The 13,895-nt window shown below is 53.2% G+C and overlaps 2 protein-coding genes across 2 annotated transcripts; one reads left to right on the forward strand and one right to left on the reverse strand.

The window, feature by feature from the left end:
* Nucleotides 1-576: 576 nt before the first annotated feature.
* On the reverse strand, nt 577-6,704 carry EsH8_VI_000660 (1-phosphatidylinositol 4-kinase STT4; the record flags this gene model as incomplete). Its single annotated transcript, XM_083271913.1, has 7 exons — nt 577-1,773; nt 1,824-2,111; nt 2,159-2,365; nt 2,414-3,032; nt 3,081-4,786; nt 4,839-6,443; nt 6,522-6,704. The coding sequence occupies 7 exons, from the start codon at nt 6,702-6,704 to the stop codon at nt 577-579; spliced, it is 5,805 nt and encodes a 1,934-aa protein (XP_083127087.1).
* Nucleotides 6,705-7,183: 479 nt separating this feature from the next.
* EsH8_VI_000661 (proteasome core particle subunit beta 6) lies at nt 7,184-8,035 on the forward strand (the record flags this gene model as incomplete). Its single annotated transcript, XM_083271914.1, has 2 exons — nt 7,184-7,287; nt 7,348-8,035. The coding sequence occupies 2 exons, from the start codon at nt 7,184-7,186 to the stop codon at nt 8,033-8,035; spliced, it is 792 nt and encodes a 263-aa protein (XP_083127088.1).
* Between the last annotated feature and the right edge of the window lie 5,860 nt (nt 8,036-13,895).

Raw genomic sequence — 13,895 nt, forward strand, 5'->3', positions numbered from 1 at the left:
CGGGAAAGAGTGGGGGATGGCGAACGGCATGTTGGTTAAAAGGTAAAACACCATAGAAAGAAAAGGCAGCATTTTTGGGTGGGTGGGTTCTTGCATTCTCCGGCGACGGAGTCCAAACCAATGTTTTATTTTTATTTTCCTCCCTTCAAAGGGTATATGGGTTAGATGGCTGGCTTGCATTGTTTCTGGTCTTGTTTGACAAGGTTAGACCGACAGGGGTGTGTGTGTGTGTGTGTGTGTGTTTGTGTATTTGTTTGTTGTTTCGAGGATGGGGGGAGGGTGACCCCAGAGTTTCAAACAGGCGTGAATCATCAGCAAGGAAACGGGAGTTGGCGCAAGCGCAACACCACCCCCTAAAAAAATACCCAGGTGTTTGTATTATTATACTATTATGTCTAGGAGGCATGCAAGGTCTTGTACTGTTTCCAGTGCGGCAGCAGCACGATTGTACAACAGCGAAAAGGGTCTGAACGACGGAGTCGATAAAACGAAGTGAGCGGCAGCGGAAGATCAACAAGAGCAAACAAATGAGCACAATCTCCCATTCTCAAAAACAGTCTCCTCCGGTCATCCTACCTAGTACGGGATGCCGTTGGTCAGTAGCTGGAACTGGTCATACACACCCGTCGAGTAACTGTTGGCGCTCCTGCGGATCAGATCCTTGACAAAGTCGGCCGCTTCCCGCTCGCTTCGCTCCAGCACAAAGCGCTCTTTGAAGTGCTGCACACTCTCAGGCTTGAAGCATGGCAGACCAGAATCCATCATCAGGAGCACAATTTGGCTGAGCTTTTCGCAGTGTTGCCGCGATGCCAGGAATGCCTTGACACAGAGCTCCTCGAACCACTTGAAAGCCTGGTGATGCGGGCTGCCGCCCATGACTGCCAGCATCTCCGTCGTCAGCTTGAACGGTGCGCGCTCGAACTTGATGCCGCCGGGCGCGATATCAAAACAGAAACCGAAATCAATGTGCAGGATGTGGCCCGCGTCATCAATCATGATGTTTCCGTTGTGTCTGTCCTTAAATTGCAGGAGGAACGAGATAATGGAGTAGGCAGCCATGCTCTTGACGAAGTTACTGCGCGCCTGCTGGAAGCGAAGCGAGTCCTCGTTGCCGTATTTGGAAATGAAGTAGTCGTAAAGACCGTTGACAGCCTCGCGGCCAAGCATGTCTCGAGAGACCGAGTTGGGCAACACGTCGATGACACCGCACCCAGGTGCTGTGGCCGTGACGCGGTACGGGTAGACGTACACATCCAGGCCGACGTTGTTGAAGATGCCTCGGAAAGCCGCAATCATCTGCAGAGCAAGCACGTCCTGTCTGCAGTCATCGCCGACCTTGAAAATAGCCGACTGCCATACTTCGATAGTGTTTTCTGGCAGAGGAGGGGCATCCTTCTTGTGCGCCTCTTCCAGCATGTCATTGACTTCTTCCAGGTTGCCCTTGGACTTCTTGATGCGGAACGTTGCGAGGTAGGGTGCCTTGGCGTGACTTTGAAGAGGTTTGCCGGACTTACGGTCGATACCAATAACGACACCATCGGGATTACTTGGCAGGTAAACACCAATCTCAACCTTGATCTTGCGAAGTTCTTCCTCGATCTTTTGCGCCTTCTCCGGCTTGGGTCGACCGACGTATGGCTTCAACTTGCCTGAAATGCCAGTGACCTCGTCAAAGAAGGCAAACTCACGCTCGTAAAACGTCCTATCTACCTCAGAGAAGCTTGCAACCATTTTCTCCATGACTTTGTCAAGCGTGGGTTTGATGACGTCAGGCTGTCATGATGTTAGCGCTGCGTCCGGCCATCCGACCTTGTGGAACTTACAATGGTGGCGTCATCGTCCTTGTAGGCATTGGCCTTCATATTCCAGATGATCTGATGTGCGAACAGCTGCGAGAACTGAGCAGTCTCCAAGATGTACCGTTCTACGTAACCCAATGCATCGTATCGCAGCGTTTGTACGATTTGAGGGACGTAGAAGAAGGTAACGTCGCTGGAGTGGCTCTCCAACGCTCTCATTGCGTACTGGATCAAGAACGGATGATTTCGATAGGCGGGCAGGAAGTATGTGGTTGCTGAAATGGGGTTCACAGGCGACCAGAACAACAAGTACTACAACAGTTAATATGAGGCAAATGAAGCAGTGACGTGTAACTCACCTTCAATTGAAAGCTAACGTCGTTAGGCAAAGAGCCGCCCAAAAGAATAGGAAGGCCTTCTGGTTCGGAGATGGCCTTTTGAGGGAAGTTGATCAAAAGCCATCTCACCTCGCGTTGAATACGAGGATACGGGAATCGCGTGACGAGCTCAATGGCGATGGACGGGTCTTGAGCCCATGCGACCCTAATGAGAGGTGCAAGAGAAGCCTGCATTTGTTAGTGGTAAACAATCGATGAAAACCTGGAAATACACACCTCAATTGAAGCCTTGGTAGATTGCCCATGTGTCTTGCTGGGCTCCCCGAGTGGGTGTACCCACACGGACAAGCGTGTCTGTTCACTTTCCAAGAGCAGAATAAGCAGATGCTCCTTCGCTTGCAGGGACTTGACGGTGTCTGGACCGTGTGCCCCAATGAACGCGACATTCTTCAATGCCGTCATGATGTCAGTCAATAGACGAAGTTCCGTCTTGAGTTGCAGAATATTGCTTCCAAAGGACCAGCTTGGCGCGAATTGGAACCAACTGAGTGCGGCCGACAAAATCTTCTCCTTGAGACGCCATTGTGCGATGGCGCCTATGGTGGTGCAGACATGCAGCACCTTCAGCCCGAAGAGAACAATTTGAAATCGCAGTTCTCGTGCCATCGGGTGTGGCGTCGATGACCGTACAGCATCTAGGGTGACATCGAGGACGCGCAGGAAGATCCGCTGAACATCCGGGCTGCCCAATCGAGTGGCATTGAAGTGACTTGCGAAGAATTGTAGCAGTCGCATGTGCGGCGCCAGAAGATTGTGCACCTGTTGCTTGCGCTTGGCTAGGGCATCAAGGTCACTTGGCGCGAACTCTTCCTTGAGGAAGAAGGGATCGGGGTGTCTGCGCATTTGTTAGTTTGATGATGATATCATCCAAGGCTCAACTTACGACATGGAATGACTGAATAAACCGAGGCCTTTATGAATGGTCGCCTCCCACTCTTGGGCGATCTCAGTAAAAAGCCTTGGCTCTAGGCGCGGGTTCTCGTTCATTACGCCCAGCCATAAGGAAACACCGAGTTTAATGGACTGCTTCGTAAACATGGCGAATGGGATGCTGACAAGATAGTGTGCAACGGCGGACTCATCGCGGTCGCTGCGGCATAGCAGGGCTGCAGCCCGACGTAGAATGTCGCGAGCCTCGTTGAGGGCGGTCATCTTTTTGCTCTTGATCCGCGCTTCAACGTGAGCCAGAGCGGTAGCCGCGTTGGAACTGTCGCTGGTGGTCGAGACAGATGACTGCAAGAAAGACGCTCTGCGGTTCAATTGCATGAAGTTTACCAGCTCGTTGCCACGTTCGGGCAAGATTTCGCCGTAGCGGTACTCTTGACGAGTTGTATACTGGGCAACAAAGTCGGAACCGGTGTTGATGTTGCAGTCTCCAACTCGGTCAAGGGACTGCAATCTTTGATCGGTGGAGGGCATGAGGGATCCAAGTTCTATGGCAAAAGATCGACCCAAGGAGATGTGTCCGTACGCTCCTTCGTCGTCGAACTCGGACAGGTATGTTTGAAGGAGCCCCTTGATGTCCAGTGGGGCTAGGCTGATCACGCTAGATACCCATTGCTTTGCTCTGTGGTTGAGGACCTCCAAGGTGTGACGACGGAAGTTATAGTCATATGAGAGTTCAACAGAGACATCACCTAGGCTGGAGGTGAACTTTGATCGCGGTGCATAGAGGTCCGTCTCTGCTTCTAAGCAACTTGACCACATCAGAGAGAGAAGTTCCAACAGGGCAAAGAGCGAGGAACGGTGGCACAAAGCCGAGGGAACTTGGCTGATGATGCGGTCAGCACACGCGAAGGCAGCTTGCTGGACACGCTCGATTCGGTGACAGCAGCCACAGAAGATGGCGACGAGCTGGCTGGCAGCATACTGAGCGGAAAAGGTGGCATCATTCCCGCCAAGCGTCTTGCGCAAGTACTTGTCAATTACTGCAGCGGCAATACCCTCCATGGTGCTGCTGACTTCCCCTCTACGCATACTGGGCTCCAAGAAGTATGACAGTGCTTTTGTGCAATCGCCTGCGTCGGCTCGGAGACTTTCAACAAGGTACGCGGAGTGGAGGAAGATTACCTTGCGATAGCTCAAGCCCTTGATCTCCGCGGCCTTGTTGGGTATCAGCTCGGCGAGATGTTTCTTCTGCATCGACTCTCTGTCGGAGCTCATACCACGACGTAGAACCGTGTTGAGCTCAATATCACTCTCAATTTGTTCTCCTCGCTGTTCGGCGACCAGAGGAGGTGAATGGACGGCCATGATCCGAAGCTCGTCGAGGTATCTCTTGCCCATATCAGTTTGAGTGGTGAAGCCATGGACAACTATGTTGAACCATGCGTCTCTGATCATAGAATGTGACTCGTCGTCGGTCACAGAGTTGAATGCCAGGTCGTTGGTAGACATGAAGACAGCCAGGGGGTGTAGTAACTCAGCAATCTCGCGGGCGGCCAGCTGCACATCTGCCTCCTTGGTGTGGTTCGATTGATGTACATCACCCATGGAGATGATGCTCTCCAGTAAATGCTCCCAGTATATATCATAAAGGGGCGAGCCGCGGTTGATGTTTGCCGAGATGTACGTTCGCGCCTTCATAACCTGCTCAATGTTAGCTACAATGACTTGAGGCAGTCCGCGACGATGAGCTTACAGCAACTAGAAGGAAGTCCTTTTGACTAACGACACCAAGGTGACAAATTCTGGAGAAGACCTTTAACAGTGATCGAAATTCAAGAGGTCCGCCCTTTAAAGCAAGAGCCGCAGCGCCGCTTATGATTTGAGCATCGACACTGTTGTTGACCTTGTCGATCTTCTGCAGCAACATAGACTGCGCGAGGGCAGTGATTTTCTCATCATTACAAGCAGTTGCAATACCACAGATTGCCTGAACAACGTTGCCATACACCATTGCGGTCTCTTCCTCGCCAGTAATTGCCAAGGAGATGCTGCTGCCAGTCGAGTGGCGATTAGGATACAGAGTATGGGCCCCGTCCACACCGAGGTCGCCGTTGGTGCCGTTGGTCATGGATCTGTCAGAACCGGGACTGAGGACGTTACCAAGAGTGTATAGTGTGGTAATCACAGCGTCGTGCGAAAGCAGCCGCAGAACAAACGCGAGACTCTTAGATGCAACCGCAACAGTGCGAGGGTTGGGCGCGCTCTGGACGATGAAACGAGGAAGGAGACGGCTCGCAGTAGCAGCATAGCCTGGAGAGATCTTGCAAACCAGCGCAATCGACCTAAGGACGGTGGCCGCCAGATTCTCATCTGCCATCTGGAGGGGGTCTGCAAGGGCCTCTTCCAGCCAAGTGATCAATATATCGATGTCTGCCACGTCCTCATTTATGAGCGAGCAGTTGAGGTAGCTGACAAGGGCAGCCGACTTGACGGCAAAGGCAAGTCTCTGTTGCCACGAAGATCCGAGCTTGAGGTAATCGGCTCCTGCCTCAATATAGTTCATCTGGTCAACGGCAACCGTGGCATAAATGTCGAGTGATCGTGAGTCAGCATCGGAGCTGCGCGGTGAGCCTGGCCGATACGCCCCGTCACCTGACATGAGCAAGTCGAGAATATGAGTCCCGCGCAAGAGAGACGCCTCGGTAACCAACAGCGACGTGCCGGCGACCAGAAGCCACATGTAGCTTCTCTGCAGAAGAATAGCTCCTAGAGGCCGTCCAGCAGCAGAGTAATGGCGCAAATATCTCTTCCATTCTCTGGCGTGACGATCCGAGGACTGCGAGTTCCTGATAGTAGAGAAAGCCGTCTCCACAGCAATCAAGAAAGGCTCCGAGAGAATATCTCTGAATCGTTGTATCAAGGCTAGTCTGCCCCCAGCCCTCCAAAAGTCCGCCTGCGCCGACGCCGCGTCCAGGAAACCAAGAAGCGAGACAGCGATGGTTGCTGTTCTGATGGCATCTTCAAGGTTCGGGTCGTCATCGTCGGCTTGGGGAGGAACGGTATGATCCGCCGCATGGTTGCAAGCGTTGACAAAAGCCCATACATTGTCCGAGACCACCTCGTGTAAGTCGTCGTAGTGAGACCCGAGGGACAGCAACGCGGCTGTGACGTGGAACGCCAGCGCCTCAGTCGGCGAGGGTTCGACCTTTCTGAAGAAGGGCGACGGGACAAACACCTGAATATGCGCCTCGAGAATGTAGGGTATCAGCTGATGGGCGAGTTTCTGAGCACTCTGGCTCGTCTGGATGGCCGGGGCGGCTTTGCATAGAGACACTAGAACCTCGAATTCGCGGATTGTCTACGGGTTAGGAAGTGTGTTAGCTACGACTGATAGGAGTCGAACAAGAATTTTGCTTCTAAAACAATAGAACAGTACCATGGGATATCTCCCGAGAGACGAAGACGCCTGCTGGGTCGAATAGCCATTGACGCCCTTCCCGGCAGCGTGGGTAGCCTTGCAGAGTCGGTCAAGGTCGGAGCGATCGAACGATGTATGCGAGCTGGCAGCTGAGAGCGACGCGATCTTCTCCAGCGCCCGCTGCCGAATGTCGCGGGCCATCTCAGAAGTTCAAGGGGCACCAAGCCCGGCAACGAAAGGATTCGGGTCGAAGATCCGGCGTGGTTTGGTAATATTTATTTATGGGAGCATTTCGCGGTGGGAATGTTGCGTATAACTGCAAACTATGTGTTGGCAGCTGCACAGTGACGATGCCCCTTCCCCCATAAACCCCCCAAATTTCCCGTCCATCTGAAAGGAAGAACATCCCTGCACACATCTTCCATCCCTTACCTTTACCGTCTTAGTCATCACAGGAGCTAGCTACCCCTGTCACCATCCCACCTGGCAAGGCTGCCAGCTTGACGCGTGCTCCAGCTCTCAACCTCACCGGTCGCAGCCTTGATCCCCATCACAGTAACGACGTCCCGTCTTCCAACCCCACCACAAACGAACCATCGGCATCACGAGAACCTTTTGACGAGTAGCATATTTTACGAATATTCACGACCAATCCCTTTCTTTTTCAGAATACCGCAGCCATGGCCATGTTCAGCCAAAATCCCCTGATGAACGGGCCCAGCTACTCCTTCTCCGAGGCCCCCAAGAAGGCCAACGGCGAGTTCAGAGAGCACCGCTTCAACCCGTATGAAGCCTCCCTCTCTCTCTTTTAAGTGACTATAAGCTAATTTGATATATTTTCCAGCTACACCGACAATGGTGGCTCGACCTTGGCCATCGCTGGCGCCGACTTCGCTATCATGGCTGGCGACACCCGTAGCACCTCGGGATACAGCATCAACTCCAGATACACCCCCAAGGTCTTCAAGATCGGCGGTACAACCTCAACACAAGAAGACGCTACTATCCTCCTTTCTGTGGTTGGCTTCGCCGCCGACGGTGAGGCACTCAAGGACCGCCTCGACACCATCTGCAAGATTTACCGCTACCGTCATGGCAAGCCCATGAGCGTTACAGCTTGCGCGAAGCGCCTCTCCACGATCCTCTACCAGAAGCGCTTCTTCCCCTACTATGTGTACGCCATTCTAGGCGGTCTGGATGAGGAGGGCACGGGCGCCGTCTTCTCCTATGATCCCGTCGGAAGCTACGAGAGGGAGCAAAGCCGTGCTGGCGGTGCCGCCGCCAGTTTGATTACGCCGTTTCTCGACAACCAGGTCAACTTCAAGAACCAATACGTGCCCGGTAGCGGCGTGGGACACGACCTGCAAGAACGTCCCCGTGTTCCTTTGGAGCGCAAGGAGGCTGAAATCTTGGTCAAGGATGCGTTTGACGGAGCTGTCGAGAGACACATTGAAGTCGGTGACCATCTACAGATGATGATCATCACCAAGAACGGTATCGAGGAAGTCCTCCTGCCCTTGAAGAAGGATTAATGTCGTCTGGGTGGTCTCACGGTTGGAGGCATTGTACAATACAAGGCATGCAGCAATTTCAACGACGCACCTGTCCAGTTGACCCATTAGTCTTGGTCCAAATTTCCTGTTTGGTTTTCGCCCATGCAGCAGGTAGTGAGCTCTATCTGTGATTTAATAAGGCAGCCCCGAAAATTCACTAGCGACAAGGTTATCAGGAGTGACATCGGATCGGTAAGATTCGATGCAGACACACATGTGGAAAATGCCGTGCACATGTGGAAAATGCCGTGCACATAGGGTGACTCCCTTCACAGGACACAGCAGCACATGCAACAGGTTCATATTTAACATCCATTTCAGGCCGCTTGGACACCTCGGCGTCGGCAGAACTTTGAAGTGCCCGGGGACAGAACCTGTAAGTTCGGGAGCGAGTTCATCAAATCTGCCATTACACGAGCTATCCATGAACCATACTCCCAGCCCCATCCATTCCGAGCAACTCAGTCACTCCGACGGATGACCACCTGCCAGCTTTATGGGCGCAGGTCCATACTAGATCCGGCAGGCAAAACCGGGCAGTCTAACATCTAGTGCTTCCTTTGTGAAGGTGTACCGAGGCGAAGATTTTGGCGGAAGGGAACTTCCAACGATAGATAGATAGTATGTAGCCGCAGCTTTGTTAGTGGAGGAGGCCATGTCGGGCTCGGGGCTTAAAATATCCATAGACCACCAATGCCAGAAAAGGCCCATTACTGCAATGCAATGGCCTAGCTGAATCATCATATCGAACCCACGCAAGTAAGATATCTAGAGGGAACGAAAGAACCCCCAAACCATGCCGAGGAGTGTGCTGGGAGCTGAGGGCAACGAGCGGTAGGCCTCGGATCAATAGCGGAGCTTCCATTCGTCGAGGAACATGATCTCAAATTTCAATGGTATCTTGAACATGGAAATTCCGTGCTGACCCGAAGATTGCCATTGGTGCCGCAACATGGGCATTGAGGAAACCACACGAGTACTCGCAATGGCACAATAGCTATTCTTCATTGCCACAATTGCACGACCCAAATTATTGGCTTCGAGCTGACCCGGCATTCATGGCATCGGGCAGCTAACGTCCAGTAGCTAACTTTAAACTAGCATAAGCGCGTTCCCATGGTTAGCAATTATGTGGCGGGCCAGTGACGTTCGAGATATGATCGTCGTTTGAAGCTTGGTCTGGAACCCCACGAAGCCACAAGACGGCCGAGGATCTCGACAACAACTGAAACAGGTGGTGTGTTCGCCACCGGTGGCGTACTCCGGACGCAATCCGGACGCTACGACGGGGCAGCCGAAAGTTTGACAAGCCTGAAGAGCTGAACACCCCCGCTACAACGGCAAGCAGGCATTAAAACATATTTCAAGATGCTGACTCTTGTCGAGGCAAATTTGACAATGGACCAGGCTGCTTAGGTATCACCCTGGCGAATAACCCTGTCACACCAAGCCGGTGCACCTTACCACCAGCACATGCCCGTTGCGAGGAGGAACTTGTTTCGCTGTTCGCCGATAGATCAGGGACTGTAGCTTTAGTACAATCGATTACGTCGGGGTCTACGTATGCTCCGGTTTCGAGCTTAGAGAGTTTATAAAATAAATAAAGATAAAAGTATCGTAAAGGCTGATTGAAAATCACTGCCAGACTTGCATAGGATTTGCGAGGAATTGTCTTGCTTTTGGGTAGAGTGTGGCTGAAGGCATATATTATTCGGCTCATGAGACTAAGAATGTTACGTAGAGCGACAATATTGACGAGCGGGCATCTGAAGGTTTTGTGCTGGGTATTGGTTCGGTCGCTGTCTGTGACTACATAAGACGACGACACAAGGATGCGGCGAGTAGCTGAATAACTGGCGGCGTTGTGGTGCCGGTCAAGCTTCGACGAGATTCAACATTGTGCAGCATTGCAAAGGATTCCTTGGAACGATTCTGGCATGCTGCCACCGTGATGCACTTCTGGGAGCAGATGGAATGAATGGTCAGGCACGGAACTATGCTGTTCTCAGCTAGTATTGGCTGCAGTCATCCTTTGCAGCACGTTGCAACATCCCAGTATTAAGTCATGGTTGAAGCTGTACGTTTCATTGCACTAGGTAGAATGTGGTCCTAGATGCGAACAAGCAAATGCGTTGATAACGAGAAAAGCTCAGGTTGCTAGCGTTACCGGTATCTCCTTTCGAATCACAAGTCGGCTCGATGTCACTTGTGCTTGTCGGCCACAGGAGTTACCCAGCTTGGAAAGCGCATGATAAACCGACTAAGCGTTGTAGATGGTACGGAGGGGGCTAAGGGGCTGACTTACAATCCTTCCCGAGAAGACTTTCTGGGGCAGAATTGTCGAACGATGGCTGGAGACGTTGTGCATGGCGTATTCCGCTGCAATTCAGCTCCGGGTTCAATCAGATGATGTAACTAACACTGGGTAACATGGATGATGAAGGGGATGCGGAATGCAGTGGCTTCTGCTAGTGTTTCGGTCGATTGCCATCCCTCTCTTGCCTACGCTGGCGCAGACCAGACTGCATTAGTTCGGTAGGATATGGTTGGTCTATGCTACTTAACAAACCAGTAAAGGAACAAGCTGTCACGGTTGTCAAGGCAGCTACAGTTATTAGCAGGAGTGCCGCCACGTCGTCATGAGGAGACCCATATTGCGGGTTAAGATCATGTCGACAGGCGCCAGTCTGTATGCCGAACGAAGGCCATGTGCAGGAAGTCCTCGTTTTTGTCGGCCAAATGATTCCTGAGCCCAACGCACCCCGTTGCGGCGGTGGACCCTTCTGCACCAGCATATCATTGTTGACCTAGGTAAATAAATAGCGTTGTCCTTGTATGCCCGCCCTGCCAGTGGTATCCGAAATATCCATCTTGGCAGGCTTGCATATCTGGTCCTGAGCGGCGTTGCCTTGACGGGTGGACGGGTCTGACCATGATCTCACCCCGGATCATGATGTGGAAGTAGTGACGACTATGGGAGGATGCGTGCCACATGCGCCGAAGATCTCAGTGCAGATGGAGTTAAAGATCGGCGTCGGTCAGGCTGGAGACTGTTGGTGGGTTGTGGCGATAAACCCGCCCAACAAGCTGCAATTTTCGGCCGCGCGTTTTTCTGGAGCCAAACATTAGTTCGGGGTTTCGTGACCAGCCTGCCCCCATGAATGAAGTTTTCCAGCTTTCGGCACATTGCTGCCCGCGCTTCCAGCAAGCCCTTGGGGCTACATTGTCGTACTAGTTAGTCGTTGACGGGAATTTGATCAAAACTACTACAGGTGCAGAAGGTGTGGGTGCCGTATCCATACTTGGCCCGGAGAAAAAGATCCGGCCGCCGCATTGTCTGCGATGCCCGGTTTGGGGGGCCAAGACGACCGGTTGGGCCCAGCGGTCGAACTGGACGGGTAAGGGTCCAGAGTACCACCACTTCAGGTACAGGGTCCGGCTGGTGTTTGCAGCACCATTTGGGCAAAGAGGCGCAACAGGACTGAACAATGGCTACCGAGAAGACGCGCCTTTTGCAGGCTTGAGACAAACCCCTTTGCCACAAGCATTCGAGAGGGTTGGTGGAAAAGAAAGGCCATGGCTGGCCGAGAATCGCCAATTGGCTGCGATGCAGGATCAGGCCTCATGGTTGAGGATGGGGGCTTCCGACGGCAGGGACAGGGGATGCATTGCAAGTGGATGCCGAAAAAAATCGAAAAGTTTGGAGAATCCCATGTTGGAAACGTCGTCAAAATGGGTGCAGCTAGGTTACAGCAGTGCAGGTAATTACATGTACCATAGGTTGTTGTTGCAAGAGATTTCGGGTATGGGGATGGGCCAGGGGGTGACGACGGCTAAGGTACGTTGCCGGTACGCTTTACGGTACGTACATTACGCACCAGGTAGGTATGTCTACGCATCCAAGGCACTTTGGTACATCCAGCCTTCGGCACAGCGCCAGTGCCAGTGTAAGTCAACCGCACAAGGGTGAGCCAAGGCCGAGACGAAACAGGGCAGGGCAGGGCCAAGGCAAGACAAGGCAGAAGAAGGGCCGGCCCCCAACTAGGGCAACGGGAGACTATCACGCAGCGGTTTTGGTCGTTGATCCCCATAGCTGTTGCTTGGCGAGTCCAAGGAAGGGGGGAGGGGAGTGGGCAAGAAATCCACCATCTCATAGACCGACCTGGATAGCTCCGAGTTACCCAAGTCGCAATGCAAAGAGGCTCCCAACAGCCATTGAAACGACCACTACACGCCTTAACTTCGCCGTCACAGGCCGTGTCCAATTTTACCCTACAGAGGAGTCTGTATCCGCAGCGCCCTTGCCCGGTGTTCGCGCGTACCTACCTTGAACCATGGGGCGGTGTGGGGTCGCAGCCAGACCGATTTCCCACTACCTTACGTGATTACCACCTTCCTTACCTTAGGGGAAGACACCATTGGGATAGATGCGCAAGTGGTGCCCGCACGTCCACTTCGCACCCATGATCCAAGGCAGGAAGGACGTGGGTCGCGATTCAACTGCGTCCACTGGTCGGCGGGGGAATCACCGCGTAGCACCACATTTCTTCCCTCCTCCTCTTCGTTCTTCCCCGTCCCCGAGTCACTCACGTCGCCCACTCCCCGACACCTCACCAACGTACAATCTAACACGGCCTACAACAGACTCTTGCAGATTCTGTCGGCACGTTAATTACTCGGTTGCGGGGCTCGTCTCCATGTGTTCTGTTCTCTTCTTCGCTCACAATCGTTCCACAACCCATAACCCCTTTCTGCCTGGTTACTTACTTTCGCGGCTTGACTGCCTCCGAGACACCTTCGTGTCGAGAACGCGGACTTGGTACTCGGCCGACTCGCCGTCTCAATACCGCCCGCTGTCAAAACGGGAGAAACACACATTAGGGCGGCCTCGGAATGGTCTGTTCACTAGTGGGCTGAGGGCCGCTGAGAGGCCAGGCCTCTTGTGCCCAGAGATTTTCCAGATGTGACAGATGGGCTATGGGTTAGGGGAGAAAGGCCTAGACCACCGGCCTCCCCGCACAACACCTCCCTCGCAAACCTGCGTCTGTATGGCCACCTACTATGTACTACAATGCAAAATGAGCCTCCATTTCATTCCGAGCGCAGCATGGTATGGTGCATGACCGCGACCTTGGTCTGTTCATCCGTCCATTGGAGGCGAATGCCGAACCAGCCAACGCACCTTGACGCACAACGGGAAGGTTTACGAGACGCCTCGAGCCCCCCGGCTCTGCAACCAATTCGGATCAAAGACGACACTTGATCCATCTCAGGCTTGCTTCCTTCCAAGCTGGTCTGATGGTATGCTTCCAGTCCGGGGGTCGCCCGACCAGCATGCCTCAACACGTCATGACTTCAAGGGGACCGGCAGAGAGCGCAACAAGCGATCGTGAGTTACGCAGTGGCAGGCGCCCGTGTGGCCATCCAAGGCCCTGTTCCAAATCTCCATGACGAAGAGGTGACAGCGGCGGAAACAAAAGAGAGACATGGGAACTTTTCTACATGCCTCATGCGGTGTAGCGAGAGTCGCAAGGGTGCAAGCCTCGTGTGCCCATGGTGGGCATATGGGTACAGGGTACACTCACTTCACAATTGAGCGCTCTCTGAGACACTCCATCATTCCATCCATTGGTTTTCGAAGCGCGCAGCCGCCCCCGGATTCTGAGTTCTACGCACAGTATCCGTCCCAAGCTAGGTCTGGTCAACGCGACTTAAGGCCAGGCCAGGTTGAGCTGCGGATTGCTGAGGCCTAAGTGGCACTTGGGCCAGGGAATGGCGAGTAGAGGTATTCGTGCCACCATCCACAAGTCAATGTATGCCTTTGCCCCCCAATAGCGCT

The sequence above is a fragment of the Colletotrichum jinshuiense genome, chromosome 6 (genome assembly GCF_051148585.1).
Source record: "Colletotrichum jinshuiense chromosome 6, complete sequence".
NCBI lineage: Eukaryota > Fungi > Ascomycota > Sordariomycetes > Glomerellales > Glomerellaceae > Colletotrichum > Colletotrichum jinshuiense.